At 46.3% G+C, this 20,327-nt stretch overlaps 1 protein-coding gene across 2 annotated transcripts in view; it reads left to right on the forward strand.

The window, feature by feature from the left end:
• The window catches only part of ZNF777 (zinc finger protein 777), a 28,180-nt gene extending 14,262 nt beyond the window's left edge, over positions 1-13,918 (forward strand). For both annotated transcript variants that reach the window (XM_055335323.1, XM_055335322.1), the window contains exons 5-6: positions 8,541-8,792; positions 12,333-13,918. In XM_055335323.1, coding sequence (XP_055191298.1) covers positions 8,541-8,792; positions 12,333-13,489 — 1,409 coding nt within the window. In that variant the 3' untranslated portion in view covers positions 13,490-13,918. The remainder of the gene's footprint in view (positions 1-8,540; positions 8,793-12,332) is intronic.
• The last annotated feature ends 6,409 nt before the right edge of the window (positions 13,919-20,327 follow it).

The following is a 20,327-nucleotide window of genomic DNA, read 5'->3' on the forward strand; positions in this document are numbered from 1 at the left end:
TAGAAAAGAACTCTTGGAATTTAGAAATAATACAAATTAAAAAGTGTTAGAAGATAAAGTTGAGTACCTGTCCCAGAAAATAGAGCAGAAAGACAAAAGAAATAGTGAAAGAATCTTAAAAAGTAAAGGTTGGAACTCCAAATAATAAGAATATCAGAGAAAAAAAGAAAAAAGAAAAATATAGGGAGGAGGGAATTAGCATGAAATAATTCAAGGAAAATTCTCAGCACTGGAAGACTGGTTTCCCAGATTGAAAGAGCCCAGCTGCTGTCCAGAACAATGGATGAAACCAGACCTCTGCCTTAGATACTTCAAGCAAGAAGTTTCGGAGCAAGTGAGGACAAAACGATCTTATAAGTCTCCAAGGGGTAGGGAGGGCCGGCGGAGGAGAGGGAGTTCATACAAAGGAACAAGAATTAGAATAGCCTTGGACTTTTCAATGATATTGGAGAAGACAATAGAGCAATACCTTTAAAAGTCTCTAAATTTTAAAATTGGAAAATATTTTCTGACCATTCTAGAGTTTTATATCAGTCAGACTATTCTCATTAAATGTAAGAGATGAAATCGACATTCTCAAGGTCTCCCATGCACCTTTCCTCAAACTGGGGGAGGCGCTTTGCTGAAATGAAGAAGCACACCAAGAAAGAGGTGTCAGGAGCTCCAATACAAGCAAGGCGAGAGCAATCCCCAGGGTGCTGCCCAAGGAGGAGCCCAAGAAGACAGCTTTGTGCCTGGGGGCAACCAGTCCAGACTGGAGCACATCAGAAAATTGTGAAAAATTTTTCCTCCGAATAGATGAAATTAAGAAACACCCATTCTGTCTGAATGTTTTGAGGAGAGGCTTACAGAAAGGGTGGGAGAGTTTGGAGCTGACTTAATGAAAGTAGTAAGCTAAGCCAAGGAAAAAATTATAAACCCCAGGGAAGACAAAAAGTTTCCCTAGACATAGAAAAATAACTATAGTTTATTACCCACTTCAATTTTATATAACATTTATGTAATCTAATAATGTAAATGCTCAGTATTAATCCAACCAGAAATGCAAACTAAATTGGAATGATCAGGGATTCGGAAGTCGACAGGTGATGTTTACCATGAAAATTCAATGAATAGCAATAGGAGTATGTTCCTTAGAGTTATGAAGGGAAATGACCAAAGAATCAACTAGAGGAATTGGAAGAGTTGCCCCTAAGGAGCAGGAAATATGGGTTGGAAGTGGGAAGAGAGCTTTTTAAAACAACTTTTGAAAAACTAATGCTCAGCCTGTGTGCATATATAACTTTTTAAAAAGATTTTATTTATTTCAGGGAGAGTGAGCAAGCATGAGCAGGGGGGAGGGGTCAAGGGAGAGGGAGAAGCAAACTCCGTGCTGAGCAGGGAGCCCAACACAGGGTTCAATCCCAGGACTCCAGGAACATGACCTGAGCCAAAGGCAGATGCTTAATCAACTAAGCCATCCAGGCACCCCCATATATAACTTTTTAAAAAAAGATTTCAAAAATCTTTTGAAAATTGGGGCACTTGGCTTGCTCAGTCCAAAGAGTGTGTGACTCTTGGTCTCAGTGTCTTGAGTTCGAGCCCCATGTTGGGTGTAGAGATTACTTAAATAAAAAATTTTTAAATGCATTAAATAAAGACTTTAAAAATAAATATGCTAAAAATTTTAAAAATCTAACAGAAAGTACAGCCATAAAAAGGTTGGAAAGCCAACGTCAACCATCATTTCTCTGCTTTCAGCTGGTGGAAAAAGTTAATGTGACAACACTGGTTTTTACTGTCTAGTAAAATGCAAAGTTTCATCAGCATAACTCAAAAAAGAATAAATGCAGAGAGAGTGAAAATCCCACACAATTCTCTCTCAAGACAACACTCTATTCCTTCCAATTTATGAGCATATGGTAATACACACACACACACACACACACACGGCTTTAATTATATAAGTAATAAATAAATTCTCATTGTAAGAAAATCCAACAATATAGAAGTACATTGGCAACTTGCTTTTTAATTACATATCTTCAACATCTTTACATGTCAGAATATATAAATCTATTCTTAGTAGCAGATCGTAGTATCCTATGTATTGACCTCATAATTTATTTAAATGAATTCCCATTGATGTACATTTAGAGTGTTTACAAGTTTCACTGCTTCGTGAAAGATCCTTTATAAGTAAATCTTGTGTACTTCTCGACACTTATTTAGATGTAGACTTTCTTGGGATGCCTGTGTGGCTCAAGTTGGTTAAGCATCTGCCTTCAGCTCAGGTCATGACCTCAGGGTCCTGGGATGGAGCTGGAGCCCTGAGTTGGCTCCCTGCTTAGCAGGGAGTCTGCTTCTCCTACTCCCTCTACCCCTCCCTGCCCCCCCCCATGCACATGCATTCTCTTACTTTCTCTCAAGTAAATAAATAAAATATTAAAAAAAAAAAAGATCCTGGGCCAAAGGATATACCCATTTAAAAATTTGATATAGGGCACCTGGGTGGTTGAGTGTCTGCCTTTGGCTCCGGTCGTGATCCTGGGGTCTTAGAATCGAGTCCCACATCGGGCTCCCTGCAGGGAGCCTGCTTCTCCCTCTGCCTGTGTCTCTGCCTCTCTCTCTGTGTCTCTCAGAAATAAATAAATAAATAAAATATTTTTAAAAAATAAAAATTTGATACATATTTTAAAATTTCCCTCAAAACAATTGTGCCAGTTGATACGCCTTCAGTTTATACACAAACATGAGACTACCTCTTTCCCCACACCCATGCCAATAGTAGGTACTGTTTATCTTTTTATTATTTGCCAAAGTGATGGGTAGAAAAGACAGTATTTTAATGCTTTCATTTGACTTCTGTAAGAGTGATGTTGAGCCTATTTCCATACCTTTACTGATCACCAGGATGTTTTATTTTATTAATTATTTTCTGATCATTGTCCTTTTGGACTATTCATCTTTTTATTATTAGCTTGTAAAAGCTTTTTTTTTTGTAAGAGATTTTTAAAAGTTAAAGATATCAGCTCTTTTCTCATTTATATGAATATGTTTTTGAATATATGGTTTACCTTTGTATTTGTGTGTGTGGTATGACTATTTTAAATTTTTATATGTTTGAATTTATCAATTTTAAGTTTCTATATATTCAAATTTACCCATAACCTTTTTTTGGTCTGGGTTTCGTATTAAGCGTAGAAATACTTAGCCCCTTATTCAGTATATGATTATAGTTCTTGAGCCTATGAGCTTTTCAAAAACCTCTAAAAATATTTGAAATCTGAAGTAAAATATTTCTTGCTCCAGAAAACAAAAGGAAAATTGCAAAATGCAAACAGTTAAGTATTTTAACTGTCTGCAAATATAACATTATATCAGCTTCATTAACTATTAAATGTAGTGCTCACAAACACATGATACATTTGGAAACAATTTGTAGGATAAATTTTTTTTCCCATCTTGCAGGAGTTCTCAGGAAGAAATATAATTACAGAGATCACAAGCCAAGCACAAATTAAATAAGTTCCTCATCACCCAACAATGTCAAGGCAGAGCTACAGAAATTGTTTCAAAAAGATTTACACCTAAAAAAAAAAAAAAAAGATTTACACCTAAAAATGAGAGTTGGTATGTGTTGGGCACATGTAATGTCTGCTAGGATGGGCCAGACAGCCTCTAGAAGGAGGATCTGAAGTCCCAGAGGGCTAGGCACAGCCACTTCCTCAGCTCAGAGTTGTAAAAAAAAAAAAAAAAAAAGGAAAGGAGGTGCTTTTTTCCCTAATAGTAGTATGAGTATGATTTCATTATTTGTCTCTAAATTTGTGGGGTTTTTAAAAAAATTTTATTTATGATAGTCACACACAGAGAGAGAGAGAGAGAGAGAGAGGCAGAGACACAGGCAGAGGGAGAAGCAGGCTCCATGCACTGGGAGCCCAACGTGGGATTCGATCCCGGGTCTCCAGGATCGCACCCTGGGCCAAAGGCAGGCACCAAACCGCTGCGCCACCCAGGGATCCCTAAATTTGTGTTTTATCAGTAATTCATTTTGATGTGAAGATTGTTTTCTTATTGGGAAGCCAGTTGTCCCCACTCTATCCATTCATTTCCACTCCATTTATTTAAAACTTTCCCCCACTGTTTTCAAATTCTACCTTTGATCGCAAACTATATTCCTGTAATATATGTGCCTTTTTTTTTTAAGATTTTATTTATTAACGAGAGACACACAGAGGCAGAGAGATAGGCAGAGGGAGAAGCAGGCTTCCTGAGGGGAGCCTGATGTGAGACTCGATCCCAGGACCCCGGGATCACACTCTGAGCAGAAGGCAGATGCTCAACCACTGAGCCACCCAGATATCTCATCCTTTTTTTTTTTTTTAATGGGAGAACAAACGACTGCTTATAAATGCAATTTGATTGTCAATACTCCTTCAAAAAAAATACTCCTTCAAAAGTTGTTTAGGGTGGGGAAAACTTTTTGGTGAGAGACAACTGGCTTCCCTACTGTCCAACAAGCAGAGGAGAGGGGCAAAAATGTGTAAATACAGTACATTTCAAGGGGAGAAGAAGTAAACGCCATAGAGAGGAGGACAGTTCTGTTCAGCTGAGAACATTGTAAGAGGTTGAGCAGAGTGAGGTCTTGAAGTAGGGGCGGGTACTGGAAGGCAGTGGTCTTCAAGCTGGAGTACCAGTGCCCTTGAGGTCCAAGGAGACTTTCCAAGAGGGACATGCCATAGCTGGCTTTGAGAGTTCAATAAATCCTTAGTCAATCTGTTCTCATTCGTAAAACTCATCAATGAGAGCACACAACACATACAGCCCCTGTGATGCTCATCCTCACCAATCACATCCCTCACCCATCCCCAGCTGATGAAGGAGTTCTTTCTCCGAAGTAGAGAAAGCCCTCTGGGTTACAGAGACGGTCCAGCTCGCAGGGGTACAAGACCACAAGTGCAGCGCCCTGGGGCCTGGATGGCAAATTCTTTTGCAAGTTAGATCATTTGCAATACTTTGCTTTCAACAAAATTGAAAAAGAACCTAATTAAGTTGTCAGCTAATAGGTCATTAGAAACAATTTTTGATGATATGTTAACCATGTGCTTTCATAGCATTATAATTCAGAACAAATTCAAAGAATCAAGTGATGTTTCTGTAACAAAGCTCCTGCCAGCCCATCTATATATCTATGTAAATGAGCTTCCCCCATGCTTGTATTTATGAAAACGAAAAATAGGAACAGATTTTATTCCGAACTCTTGTCTCAATCAAGTAATAAAGAATATTCATTCTTAGATAAGCAAACTAATTGGAAGAAAAAAAATTCCTCTCCATCTTTGTAAGAGCCATTTCCAATGTCTTCGGTGTTCTGTCTTGAGTGACTGTGCATCTTTCGTTAGTAACAATAACGAAGGATAACTTAAGCCAGGAAAACAATCAACACTTAGAGCCCCATGGTTATTAGAAATGAAAGCAAAATTAAGCTTTCAATTTACATACACATTTTTGTGGCAGAGTGGTAGACGAAATCAGTAAAAGGCTGCTGAACATAAAAATATGTTCTATTCGGATAAAATTCTGTGGGCAAAGTGGGAATGGAAATAGAAGTTCACGGTGAAAAGGAATGATATAAAAATTTCAACTATCAAAGAAGAACTTGTTTTTGTATTTTTTAAGTGAATAATGGTGGGTTGAAAATTGCTGGGGTTCTCAGATCCCACTGGTGACGTTAAAAAGTGACGAAAGAGTTTATTTTAAACCATCAATATTTACCATACTCCAGAAATTACATCTTTTGCAGTTACTGACGCATTTTATATGTTTATTCAAAAACGTGCGAAGGAGCTCTTAGTTTTTAAAAAGTGCTGTAGGGAGGAGGCACAAAAATATTTTCCGGAGTTTGTGAGGTCAGGGAAGGTATTTCTCTGATGCTGGAGTCATGGTGGTGCTTATGGCTCTAGCGCGGAGACAAGTATTTGCAGAGGGAGGAGCCCAGTGGCCAGAGAGATGCAGCAGGGCTCAGGGAGCCAGCAGAGGGCGGGTCTCTGCTTCTCCCCGGGAGGGAGAGAAAAGGGGAACAGCAGGACAACTGTGAGCTAGAGCAGGAGCAGGGCAGGGATGTGAGTGAGGGTGACTTCCTCTTTTTTGTGAGACAGAGATTAGGATGAAGATGTTTTGAAGACTTGGTTGTGGGGAAAGCAGGCAGGGTCCGAGTTCGAAGCTGTAGATAAGGCATCGGGGGCCATCAGAGCTGCTCTGCTACTCCACACGGTTGGTTGGAGATTGGGTGGCTGCTCAGAGGAGAATTCAAGCATTCTTGAATTCTCAGAGAGAACCCGGTTTTGGGTCCCAGGGCATCAGCTGCTAGCATCCTGAGTGGATCTGATTTCCCGGCTAAAAAGCTAAAGCTAAAGCTTGGGGATCATGAGCAGGTGTAGTTAACAGCGAGGAGGCTTCCCAGGAGCACGGACTGTTGGCTTTGTTTACGAGTTTCCTGGTTCCTTTTCTCTTTCCATAGCACTTATCACCTTCTGACACACCATATAACTTATTAATTATGTTTATTACCTTAGGTAAGATGTCTGAGGGTGGGAAGCTCTGTTCTGTTCACCGATGCATCCCAAGTCATTAGAATAGTCCATCGCACATAGTTGGTGCTCAATAAGTAACTGTTGAATAAATTAATTCAGTGAATGAATATGTTTATGCATTATACATTTATAATTTCCTTAATTAACAAACAAGGAGGCTCATCATCAAGGCTCATCTTCAGCCTGTGAGGGAGTTTATGCTGGGCACAGCCCTCCCCATAGGGAAGAGAGTAAAGTTGAACTCCTATCTCACACTCCACACAAAGTAAAAATAAATTTTAGATGGAACAAAGACCGAAGTGTAAATAATAAGACAATAATAAAAAAAAAAACTTGAAATAAAATCCAGGAGACCACATGAGCCACCCAGAAGCAGGGGAGACCCTCTTCACTGAAAACCCAGAAGCCATACAAGAAGGAGGGACATGTGTGTGACCACAGGAAAACTTAAGAAAGCAGCCTGATAAGAGGTGGCAAAGTCAACAGACCAGCACTAGATTTGGGGACTGTTTGAAATGCTGATAAGAGAAAACGGGTTATCTTTAGCAGAACCAAAGGACTCTTAGTTGACAAAAACAGAACACAGTTCATACAGAGTCAACTTGAAAAGGCCAAGAAGGAAAAGAAATGATATTCAGATTGCCCTAGCCAGGACAGTGGGATTAAAGTATCAGTAAATTATCGATTTACACCCATCTGACTGAGGAAAATGTAAAAGAGCAGTGGTGTCTGTTGCTGGCAGGGACGCCAGGGAAAAGGATGTTCTCCCGCACAGCTGGTAGAAATATGAATTGTCATAGCCTTGTTCAAAAGCAGCCTGATGACATCTATCAGATTAAAAATAGCCACACCTTTGACTCTGCAGCCCCACTCCTGGGACTCGTGTGGAAATAAAACCCCTGTTTTATAGTTAGGCATGTAAATCCACATGTGATTGCAGTACACATTTTGCATCATGCAAAAGACCCAGAACAAAAAAGAACGTTCTTTGGGAAGGGGATGGCTGAACACACCGCAGCACTGTCCTCACCGTGGGACTACGGGCAGCATTTAGGAAGGCAGTGGCTCTACAGAAACTGCTTTGAAGGGATTTCTACAAGATATTTGAGAAAAGGAATGGAGAGGACTCTATATGCCAATTTTTATTTCTTTAAACCAATAATGGCCAGAAAATGAAAGCAGATAAACATAAATGTGTTGCCTTAAATACCTACATAAGCATAGAGGAAAAATACTATGTTAATTACAGGGGTTACGTGGGGAGGTCATAGCTGTGAAATGGGAAGGAATGGGCAGCAGAAGGCAAATGGAAAGAGAAAAAATACTGCGCTAAGAGAATATGTGCTAAATTTCATTTATGCAAAAGGATGCCTGTGTGTGTGTTGACATTTGAAATTACCTGCAGACCTATTGGCAAGTTAAAAAAAAGGGGGGGGGCAATGTGTGTAATCAGATGCTGTTTAAAAACCCAAGAGTTCCAAGTGCATCCAGATGTGGTGCTTGTGACTCTGGGCTGGGGCAGGGGCTCCGGGATGTCTGGTCTGTCAACCTTGGACCTGGGTAGGGTGGGGGCTGGAAAGGTGTGCAGGGTGAGGAGGTGATTAGCCTTTTCATTATTCATTTTGACTAAGAGAAAGAAATTTTTGACTTTGGCCTGACCTGGGAAAGGGAATTAAGATCTTGTTTATAAAAGAAAAAAAAAAAACTGACAATACAATTTTTTTAAATGGAGGAGTCATAGAACACAAACTCCGCATCTATTTTAACTTTTAATCTGGTTTGTACTGATATTCAAGGCTACAGAATGTCCAGAAAATTCTATGTCTGCTCACTCAGCATTATATTTCCTCATGGTCTCTGAGAATTTTTGAGATGTCAATCCTAGGCTTCAGAAACCTAGTGCAATGAATGTGTTCTGGGTTCTTTCGTTCTCTCGTCTACTCCCCCCACCCCTCCCTACCTGCTCAGCACACGACGGGATCGTGATTAAGATCGAGGTGCAGACCAACGATGAGGGCTCAGAAAGTCTGGAGACGCCGGAGCCCCTGATGGGGCAGGTGGAAGAACACGGCTTTCAGGACTCAGAGCTTGGTGACCCATGTGGAGAACAGCCAGACTTGGACATGCAGGAACAGGAGAATACGTTGGAGGAGTCCACAGAAGGCTCCAGTGAGTTCAGCGAGCTCAAACAGATGCTGGTGCAGCAGAGAAACTGCACAGGTCAGTTGGACAGGTGCAAGCCTGTGGGCAGGCCCCTGCTGTGTGGGGAAGTTGGGCTCTCCTTCAGAGAGGTCATTTGACATTGATGGGTTCACAGGTGTGACAGCCCAGGCATGGCCTCAGGTGCTGGTTTCCTGCCTCAGGATTTATAAGAATCTGTCTCTGGGCTGGGGAGAAGGTATTCCAGCCAAAGATTAGGTCAGATGCCGACCCCAAAGGATCCCAGAGATCACCTCTACAACTCCCTCCTTCTACAGGCGCAGAAAGTCAAATAAAATGCCCAAAGTCATGCAATTGTGGGAAGGCTAGAACTTCCATCTCCTGATGTGTTTTTGATAGTACTTCTGTCACACTAGAAGCCTCAGTGATCCAGAGAGCTCAACCCTGGCCAAGCATGTTTTTTAAAATAACAGACTGTACTGTCTCTTCCTGCTACAATCTAGCCGTCACTTATGTTTAATTATAAGATATCTGGGTCGCCGGGATCCCTGGGTGGCACAGCAGTTTAGCGCCTGCCTTTGGCGCAGGGCGCGATCCTGGAGACCCGGGATCGAATTCCACGTCGGGCTCCCGGTGCATGGAGCCTACTTCTCCCTCTGCCTGTGTCTCTGCCTCTCTCTCCCTCTCTCTCTGTGTGACTATCATAAATAACTAAAAATTAAAAAAAAATATCTGGGTCGCCATCCTGCGCTCTCTTGCTCCTTATGAGTTCAACAGTGAGGACGTGGGCTCTCAGCAGCCTGATCTCAGGACATCTTGTGTGGCTGATTGTCTGATGTGGTCCTGAGAAAAGCTCAAGCTTGTCATCACGGTGTACTTTCTACACACACTATTAAACTTAGCTGCTGTTTATTCAGGAGTTTTTCAATTATATTCATAAATGAAATCAGCCTGATCCTTTCCTGAATCATTCTCATCTAGTTTTAGAAGTAAGATTATATTCAACTTATGAGGTGAAATGGGAAGCTTTTTCTCTTTTTTTCTATATTCTGAAAATAATGTATAAGAATTAGGTGAATTCTACCAAATTTTTAAGGAACACACTTAGGTGTTTTGTTTTGTGTAAAGATTTTATTTATTTATTCATGAGAGAGGCAGAGACACAGGCAGAGGGAAAAGCAGGCTCCGTGCAGGGAGCCCAATGTGGGACTCGATTCCAGGACCCCAGGATCATGCCCTGGGCAGAAGGCAGATGCTCAACTGCTGAGCCACCCAGGGATCCCAGTTTTTTTTTGTTTTTTTTTTTGTTTGTTTAGATGTTTTAGTTATTGGCTCTTTTGCATGTAAACATCATAGCAGTTTCTGTACTATTTGTACTTAGAATTGTATCTACATCCATTTTATTTAATAGTTTTTTTAAAGTATTATGCTGATGATATTTAAAATTTTTTCATTTTCTCTGTAGAGAATTTCTTTGCAATTGGCCTTTTTGCACTTCATAAAATACCACAGACATCCTTCTTGATCAAAAGATATGGATCTAATTCCTTGTTTTTAAATAACTGCATGATATTCCCGAAAGTGTTTTAATACACAGGCTGTCTGTGTAAAACAGTGGAAGGTGCAAGGCAGACCATGAGGCTCTGCTGCAGTGGAGCCTCCAAGTAGAAATGCCAGCCTGCCCTGGGCACTCCCATTCATTCTAGTGAGAACTTCAGGAAAGTACTACGCGGTACTTGTTGCTGTTGTGTCCTGGATTTTAGGGCCAGCTGTTTCATTCTTATTTCATTAAAGGGGAAACAAATACAAAAAAGAACCTTTGATGCTCAAGGAGAGTTTCAATGTCCCAAGGTGCCTATTGCCCCTGTGTCGCATTTTCAGGGTAAGCCCCCGGGGTGACTAATTGCTGACCTCTGAAGCTGCCTCCTCCTTCCAGATCTTTTAGGCATCATGTTCCTTGGCTGTTCTGGTTTACTTTCTACTGAGAGTCCTAACAGGGCCCAGGCAGCACCAGCCACGACAGGAGGCCTGAGCTGGGACTGGCATACCTATGTCCCAAGTGTGACCCCACTATTTCCTGGGTTCGGAGAAGCAGCAGGAAGTGCCAAGGCCCAGCAGTCACTACCAACTACTTTGTAAGACCTGGGCCAGCTCATGCACACTGCCAGCTGGTTTCCCTGTCAGCTAAGGGGCAGACTAGATGGTCCCTAAGATGCAAGCTCTGAAAAGGTCTGGCTTTACTTTCTTTGGAACTATCACTTGGCATCTCTGGGGCTTGGATGCTCCACATCTGTGAAATGGGGATAATTCTTGCCTGGCTTATCCTATAAGAGATTGTGAATAAAAAGACACAAGTTCTTAGGCAAGAACTCGAAAAGTTCTCATTTATTTGCTGTTAAGAATACTGCAAATGCGGACTATTATGGCAGCTTCCATCTGACAGATGGGCTCAGAGAAGTGAGTGCCTTCTCGAGTCCCACAATAACTGAGAACAGAGCTCTGCAATTGACAGCTTTTAGGGAGTGCCAAGGAAGTACGAGGCATTTGAGAAAATGCAAATAGGAGTCCGGGTCGAGGGCACTCCTCTTCCCTAGGACTTACATTCTGGGGGAACACTGTAGAATAGAACACCTTGTACATGATCTGGTGCTCCGAAAGGGCCAGCATAGAGGATGGAGGGCCAGGGAGGAGGAAGACATGCTACAGTTGGGGTATTCACAGAACTAAACTTACTGTGTGCACTGCCCGCATACCAGAATCCAAGAGACAGGCAGAAGAAACCCTCGGCCCTAGGTCCAGGGTTGGTAGGGTCAGAGCAGGTGAGTCACCCACCAGGGAGGAGAGGGGGTTGTAGTGCCCCATGAGCAGGCCGGGGGTCCTGAGTCCTGGGGTGGCTGTGTGCTGGCTGCCAGGGAGGGGTTGAGGGCCACAGGTGAAGGAAGGTTTTAGGGCAAAGACAGGATTGGAGCTGTGTGATTTGGAGCCATGGAGAGGAGGGAGAGATTGCTGGAGGAAGGTGAGTACAGGTGGTGCTTTCAGGAAGGCAGCAGACCAGTAAGGCTGGGGGAGTTCAGGCAGAGGAAGGCCTTAGAGCTGGAAATGGAGCCTGATGAGTCCGCACCCTTTCCATGCAGGTGGTAGAAACCCAGCCCTCAAGTAGCTCAGGTGCACAAGGGAGGGGGTGCTTATTGATCCACATAACTGCTGGGTCTACAAGGCTGCAAGCTTCAGGCACCTTGAGCCCAGGGGTCTGAGGGGGGAGGGTGCCTGCGTGTCCGTGTCCTAATTTCCTGCCGGTGGTGTCCGCCACCAGCTTGGAGAGATGGGCTCCCACCGCATAGGGTTCCCAGAGAGGGCTCCCATGGGCCATGTGAGGCCTGGGCTCCTTCCTGAACCAAGGCCCGAGGCCCCACAAAGGTGGGCGACCGCGGGCCACAGGGAGCGGAAAGGAGTGTTTTCCCCAAAGGCGGCTCCAGGGCAGAGGATGCGCAGGCAATGTGTGGGGGCAAGGGCGAAGGCACCTTACCTGCCTACGTCCAGGGCAGAGGCCCCCGGGCAAAGGCTGACGTCTGTCCGTCTCTCTCCCTGTCCCTGGAGCAGAGGGGATCGTGATCAAAACCGAGGAGCAGGAGGAGGAGGAGGAAGAGGAGGAGGAGGACGAGCTGCCCCAGCACCTGCAGGCCCTCGGGCAGCTGTCGGGGCGCTACGAGACCAGCATGTACCAGACCCCGCTGCCCGGGGAGCTGTCCCCCGAGGGCGAGGAGAGCCCCCCGCCGCTGCAGCTAGGCAAGCCTGCGGTGAAGAGGCTGGCGCCGCCGACGCACGGGGAGCGGCACCTGGGCGACAGCCGCGGTTCCTCCAGCCAGCAGCAGCGGAACCGGCGCGGCGAGCGGCCGTTCACCTGCATGGAGTGCGGCAAGAGCTTTCGGCTGAAGATTAACCTCATCATCCACCAGCGCAATCACATCAAGGAGGGGCCGTACGAATGCGCCGAATGCGAGATCAGCTTCCGCCACAAGCAGCAGCTCACGCTGCACCAGCGCATCCACCGCGTCCGCGGCGGCTACGCGTCCCCCGACCGCGGGCCCGGCTTCGCCCCCAAGCACACGCTCAAGCCGCGCCCCAAGTCGCCCAGCTCGGGCAGTGGCGGCGGCGGCCCCAAGCCCTACAAGTGCCCCGAGTGCGACAGCAGCTTCAGCCACAAGTCGAGCCTGACCAAGCACCAGATCACGCACACGGGCGAGCGGCCCTACACGTGCCCCGAATGCAAGAAGAGCTTCCGCCTGCACATCAGCCTGGTGATCCACCAGCGCGTGCACGCGGGCAAGCACGAGGTCTCCTTCATCTGCAGCCTGTGCGGCAAGAGCTTCAGTCGCCCGTCGCACCTGCTGCGCCACCAGCGGACTCACACGGGCGAGCGGCCCTTCAAGTGCCCCGAGTGCGAGAAGAGCTTCAGCGAGAAGTCCAAGCTTACCAACCACTGCCGAGTGCACTCGCGGGAGCGCCCGCACGCCTGCCCCGAGTGTGGCAAGAGCTTCATCCGCAAGCACCACCTGCTCGAGCACCGGCGCATCCACACGGGCGAGCGGCCCTACCACTGCGCCGAGTGTGGCAAGCGCTTCACGCAGAAGCACCACTTGCTGGAGCACCAGCGCGCGCACACGGGCGAGCGGCCCTACCCTTGCACGCACTGCGCCAAGTGCTTCCGCTACAAGCAGTCGCTCAAGTACCACCTGCGGACCCACACGGGCGAGTGAGCGCGCCCGCCGCGCCGCCCGGCCAGGTGCGCCGCCAGGTGCGCGGCCCGGCCCGCCCCGGAGACCTACCCGGCCGCCGCGAGGCCCGAGCCGGGCGGGCAGGGGCGGGGCGCCCCCAGCCCCTTTGCTGTGAGCCCCCCCTCTCCTTTCGTCCCTCCTCCCATGGACACGGGGATAGTGAGACCAGGTCGCTTGCTGCCGTGTTTACCGAGGGCCCTGGGGGGGAGTGCGCGGACCTGGGGAACCCCTTCGGGCTGTTAATTTCCTTGACAATAAAATGGATGAAACCAATCAGCACGGGGGGAGTGATTTGGCCGCCGGCCACTCGGAGGGGCGGTGCAGGGCCACTTAGTTGGGGACTAGAACTTTATAATTACCTTTTGGATACTGTGGTTCTATTTGATAATAATAGAGTAATTTTTAAAAGACGAGCGTTTCCTGTTTGCCGTTTTTGTTTGGTTTTGAAGGGGAGGGCTTCAGAAGGTGGCCGAGGGCTCTGTGCCTAGTGTCAGTTGGCAGGTTCCGTTGAGCCCCTCTTCTGTGCTCATTCCCTGTGTGGGGCGGCGGAGGGGGCGCAGATGCCACCGATTATAAAATCGAAAAGATGTAGACAGGGCTGACGAGCTTGAAGCAGTGAATTAGCGTAGGGGAGGGCAGCCCTGCCTGGCTGCGGACCATCGCGGGCGCCTTGATGTGGGGAGGACGGTGGGAGTTGACAGAGGAGTAGGACCCAGTTGATTAGAATAGACAGGAAGAATCGGGGAGAGTTGATGGATCTGGAGACACCCTGATACAGCAAAAGCTACCCGCTTCCCTCAGGACCAGACAGACTTCCCGCCCCGCTTGAAATGCAGCTGGTGGGGCCTGGCATGGCCAGGGGTGCAGGCAGGGGTTAGGAAGGGGTACAGAGGCCCCTGGTGCCCGTCGTTGGGGAAGCCACAAAAGGCTCCAGTCAGACCTTTTTTATTTGTTATGTTGCACCGAAGCTACCCTCTTTGGATTTGTTAAATGCACGAATGCACCCTCGTTCTAGGTATTCATTCATTTCCAATCGCCCTCCAGTGAAGCATAGAAAGAGAAACTGCAGGCGCATTTCATTGCCCACAGAGTGGCTTACTCTCACCCTGCTCCTGCACTTGGCAGTGACCCAGAGAGAATTCAGGCAATCTGAAGGGACAATTCCTGGAGGCTAGCGGAGGACCGGGCTCAGCCCCATATGCCGGAGGCCAGACTTCTGCTGAAAACACGAAGAACAAGCGGAGAGATGAGGACTATTGGAGGGAGGTAGATTCAGTTGTGCGCCTGAAGGTGGAGAGGACCGGACGGCATACTTATGGGGTTCAGGAAAAGGGAGTTTAAGAGAGAAGGTGCCTTGTTACTGACTCTGAAGAGACCCAAGAGGTCATTAATCCCCTCCTTTATAAAGATGCACAGAGAGAAGTGATACTCAAGAGATCACGTTTGAAAGGATGTGACTTTTATGTTTGCTGGAAATTTTCTGCAAGGCTGGTAAGACATCAGAGCCAGCGAGGGGAGGAGGGGCAGAGGCTGGGGCTGCTGTGCAGGGCCTGTGAGGCCAGTCTGGGACCTGGGCTGCAGAACCGCCTTCCGAGCAGGGTCAGATCCAGGAGCCTGCAGTTAGGCTCCTGCACAGAATACTGGAGGTGCCAAGTGCACAACTGGTGCTCCGGTGACCACAGGAGGAGGAGCCTGGGAACTCAGAGCAGCTTGAGGGGGAAGGCGGGAGGCAGGGGGCCTCTGAGGGGATCCTGGGGGCTGGGGAGGATTGGGAGATAGAAAAAATAGGCCAGCCCTTCTCCATGCAGGGATTCCTTAAAGGGCAAGGTGCCAGCAATAGGCTCCCATGTTAAGAAGCTGTGACCAATGAAACCCACTGAACTGGAGAAAGGGCTTGTGTAGAAACCCAAGGTCAAGGAGGTTGGCTTGAAGCAGACTTGGCGTGCAGAGAGGGTCTTGGATGGGAGACCTCACAGCTGTGGAATTTGATTTGATCTTGTATGGGAAACCATTGCTGAGCAGGGGAGAGGTGTGAAGCAGATGGGTGGCAGGAGATCAAAGCTGACAGGGGCAGACAACTGGGTGAACGGGCCATGTGCACTGGGCAGGCTACGGGTGATGCAACCGGTGACTTGCGAGGTTGCAGGGATAACAGAGGACATGATCCTTTGCAACACCAGGATATTCAGAGCCTGGAAGAGATGTTAGCAGAGGTATTTTGGAGATATGTGGTGGAGGGCCATCGCTGCGTAAGGCCTTTAAGTAGCCCAGGAATTTGAGGACCAAAGACTACTGGAGGTGTTCAGACTTGAGAAGATTGCCGTGGTCTGGGGAGGCTCAGAGTGATTCATTTGTTATACAGGGTTCCTGGGACATCCTCAGGGCATCATGGGCCATGTGGGACTGGTCAGCCTTTTTTTTTTTTTTTTTTTTTTGTAGGAAATCTGATTATAAAGGATTAAATATAGTCAGAGACTAGTACTTCTTGTGTGGAGCTGGGCTGTCAGGGCGTCTCTGTGCCTCTACCTTCCCTTCCTTGACTCTAACCCTCTCCTCACACCTCTCCCCCCCGCCCCAGCACCCCTTTACTCCAAAGCCATCCCTCTGCTCCTCCCAACTCCCTGGCCCCATCACGATTCTCACTTCCCATCCACCATGATCTCCGAGGCTCCAGAGGCCAACAGCTATCAGAGGATGGTCACTAAAACATAGACAGACTCTGGAGTCCAGCAGCTGTGGATTTAAGCTTGACGGTTGTATGGCCTTGAACCAGTTAATTAACAGAACATCAACTTCATCATCTGTTCAGAGGGGATAATAAGCCTTCCATTGTTCTGAGCCTTCAGTAACACACAGAATAGATAATAGCAAGATCTTGGCACACACTAACATCTCGATAAAAATTTGCTAATATCTTCATTAGCTCCTAGTTAAAGACAACGTCATTTAGCAAACTCAGAAGTTCAGGTATGTGATGCACTAGAGTTGAATCCTGAAAGACTGAATTTCTGAGAAGGAGATTTCCCCCACAGGCAGGAGCAGAAAAGTGTTATGCGCAAGGACATTCAAAGCATGCAAGCAACTACATGTTGGCTTCGATATCAGAGTGGACAGGGATTTAAACTCCCTTCCCAGCCACAAGCCAGAATCTGCAGTGGGCAGCACCCCACCTTTCTAGGGGTCGGTGCCCTTCCACAATGCTTTCTTAGGATGCACTTTTAAAAAAAAAATTTACTTATTTATTCATGAGAGACACACACAGAGAGAGAGGCAGAGACACAGGTAGAGGGAGAAGCAGGCTCCATGCAGGGAGCCTGACATGGGACTCGAGCCCAGGTTTCCACGATCACACCCTGGGCTGAAGATGGTGCTAAAATGCTGAGCCACCCGGGCTGCCCTGCACTTAATTTAATTAGAAGTCTAGACTTTCAAACTCCTACATTGCCGCTGCCAGTTGCCATTGGCCTCACGGAGTTGTGCACCAGAGGGAGTGATTGCCATTAATTGAATGATTCTTACTTTTAAAGATTTTACATTATACTCATTTTAGAGGTGGAGAGCTTGAGGCTCAGAGAGGTTAAGTAGGCCTAAAGCCACACAGCTACCAAAAGGTACTGGCGGGATTTGAACTTGAGTCCTTTTGACTCCCAAACCCATGTGCCCAGCTGCAACATTCTTTCCCTGGGACTCAATGGCTATTGGAAAAGGAAAGCCGGCATTCTTTCAAACTATTCCTATTTCACCCTCAGATTTAAGACAAAATTTGAGGAAACAGTGTCTCTCTCAAGCAGAATATGCTGGGAGCCATATATTTGCCAAAATTATGAACATAGTAAGAGAATAAAAGAAGAATTTGAGAGGCAAAAAAAGTCCTCAGGGTCAAGTCTATGGCATCACACCCTGAGAAATTCTTGCCTGTGTGGGCTCCTCACTCTGTGTGTGGAGGGGGAGCAGCCAGTGTAGCTGGGCCTGGGCCAGGTGCCTCAGGGATGCTCAGCGTCCTACAGCCACAGGTACCTTGGAAGTACTGCTTGTGTGCAGAGCATTGTGCTGGGCTCCAGAGCGAAACACGGAGGGACTAGGAAGCCATCTACTCCCCTAAGTGTTTAGAATCTAGTGGAGCCTCTGTGGCCTAGTCATCCAGACCAAGACTGAGGGGCTCTGGAAAGCTGGGACCATCACAGAGACATTTAGAGAGGCGTCTCCACAGAAAGAACCCCATCCTCCACCTCTTCTCTGTCCCTCCTGTCCAGCAGGGTCGCTTTTAACCAGCCAGGTGTCTGTGGGAGACCTTTCCCGAGGCACAGTCACCGAGGCTCCTCAGATTAAGGCATCAGGGACAAGGCCTCCAGGCCCTACTGTTGCTGGGGCAACGGTGAGTCAGGCCAAGGCCTCTCCAGCTTTGGGAAGCCATTTGGCTACTGAAGCCTCTCACTGCTTCCCAGGCATAGTGGGAACTTGTAGATTTAAATTTTTAATAAATCAGTTCTGCACTCCCCACTTCTAGTCGAGTTCCTTGACATGAGTATTGTTGGTTAAAATACAATAGAATCTAACGCTTTTATTTCTATTTCTACAAGATAACTCCAGGCTAAAAGAATTAAAAAAAAAAAAAAAACACTGAGAGAGAGAAGAAAGGAAAAGAAAAGAAAGAGAAAAGGAAAAGTTAAGTCTCGCACTACTGGCAGTGGCCTTACCTGAGAACTTCCCGTCAGTGATGAGCCCCAGCCTCGAGCTTATTGGGGACCATACAGGCAACACCACGATTCATTGGGTCTTACCATGTTCCAGGCACTGTAAATGCTTCCATTTCATTCTATCCTGTGACCACCTGTGAAATCGGGATTCATCCCACCCTTTCCACATGCGGTTCAGAGAGCTTAAGCAGTTAGCCCCAGGTCACCGTGGCCAGAATTGGAACCTTAGTGTGTGGGACCCAAAGTGTGTGCTGTTAACTGCTCTTACATTCTGCCTCCACATTTCTTCAACGTGGATCCCTAATAAAAAAAAAAAAGAAAAGAAAAGAAAAAAAAAAGGCAAAGAACACTGTTTCTCTCTGATTTGCAGCTCTGACTGACCCATGGACACTGCGCAGAAATTCTGCAAGTGGCTGAAACCCAGGCCCGGGCTCAAGCCCAGGCCCGGCCCGGGCAGGCCACCTGGGGAGGCGCAGTTCACCTGCGGGTGGGGAGGGGCCACATGTAAAAGTTGCTGGGTGCCTCCGTGGCTGGGCCGCCCAGCTAGTCCCTGTTTTTTATTTTTTAAAGACTTATTTATTGGGGGGAAAAAGATTTATTTGTTGGGGCACCTGGGTGGCTCAGTGGTTGAGCATCTGTCTTTGGCTCAGGCTGTAATCCCAGGGTCTTAGAATCGAGTCCCACATCAGGCTCTCCGCTGGGAGCCTGCTTCTCCCTCTGCCTGTGTCTCTGTCTCTCTCTGTGTGCCTCTCATGAATAAATAAAAATTTAAAACTTAAAAATTAAAGATTTATTAATTTGAGAGGGGGGAGGGGCTGAGGGAAAGGGAGAGAGGGAGAAAGAACCTCAAGCACGCTCCCCACTAACCACAGAGCCCAACCCCAGGGGCTCAATCTGAGGACCCTGAGATCACGACCTGAACCAAAATCAAGCGTCCCCTAACCGACTGAGTTAGACAGGCGCCCCAACGCTTATATTAAAATGAGCTGCTCTCCTGCTTCAGGCATGTGGGCAGAGAGCTGTATGTTAAAGCCAGGGGCTCCCCTTCTGTTAGTTTCTGAAGTTGGGAAGTAACAAGCCATTTGCTTAACAGACAAAGAGCTGGGTGAGGGGGATTATTACAGAGAAAATGCACCTGCTCCCTAATAAAATAACACTCTCATCCTCCAGGTCCACACCACCTTATGGTTCTCACTGCTCCTCACCATCCCTCCCACCACAACCACATGAATGAAACTCCCTGCTTCAAGTTGTAAATGAATATCCAGGTTCTCAAAATAACTCGAGTACAGAATAGGAGCACCAAGACTGTCTACCAACCAGGGTAATGGAAGCTGAGTCTTAATGACAACCTATAGCAATGAAATGGAATTCTATCCTTCTTAGTAATTTTTACTTAATATCAGGATAACTGTTTCCTTTTAGAATCAGCATAGTCTACATATACAACCTTTTTTTTAATTTAAAGATTCTATTTATGTATTCATGAGAGACACACACAGAGAGAAGCAGGCTCCCTGTGGGGGCCTGATATGGGACTTAATCCTAGGAGTCCCAGGAGTCCAGGATCATGACCTGAGCTGAAGGCTGATGATCAGCCACTGAGGCACCCAGATGCCCTGTATACAACCTTTTTAAAGAACTATATTCGATCAGTTCTTTATTTACAAGATACACAAATACTAAGGTTTTGTCTCCAAAGGATTGAAATTGATGAGATTTGAGCTAAATTCAGCGGAAAATTAAACAGGTTATAAAACATGGCTTTTGTCATTCTCCCACAGAAGATGTGATCCAAGAGTCACGAAGTTCCATGATCAAATTTTCTGTGGGCAAATTATTTAGAAAAATTCTAAAATCTAAGATGAGATGTTTATGTGTGCATTGTCCTACTCAGATTAATCGTCATCCCTGAAAGTCACATTAATTTTGTCCAAAAGTAAAAAAAAAAAAAAAATTTGCCCAAAAGTAAAAGCAGTAAATTAGTTTGCATAGTTACCCCTTGAACAATTTAATAAATATCCAACTAAAATTATTATTATTATTCCCTTCCCACTTTAATGCAGTGGTTTCCTTAGCTTATCTCAAGTTAATTGATGGTTCACCAAGCCAAAGGTTTGTAA

The sequence above is a fragment of the Nyctereutes procyonoides genome, unplaced genomic scaffold (assembly GCF_905146905.1).
Source record: "Nyctereutes procyonoides isolate TBG_1078 unplaced genomic scaffold, NYPRO_anot_genome, whole genome shotgun sequence".
Classification (NCBI taxonomy): Eukaryota; Metazoa; Chordata; class Mammalia; order Carnivora; family Canidae; genus Nyctereutes; species Nyctereutes procyonoides.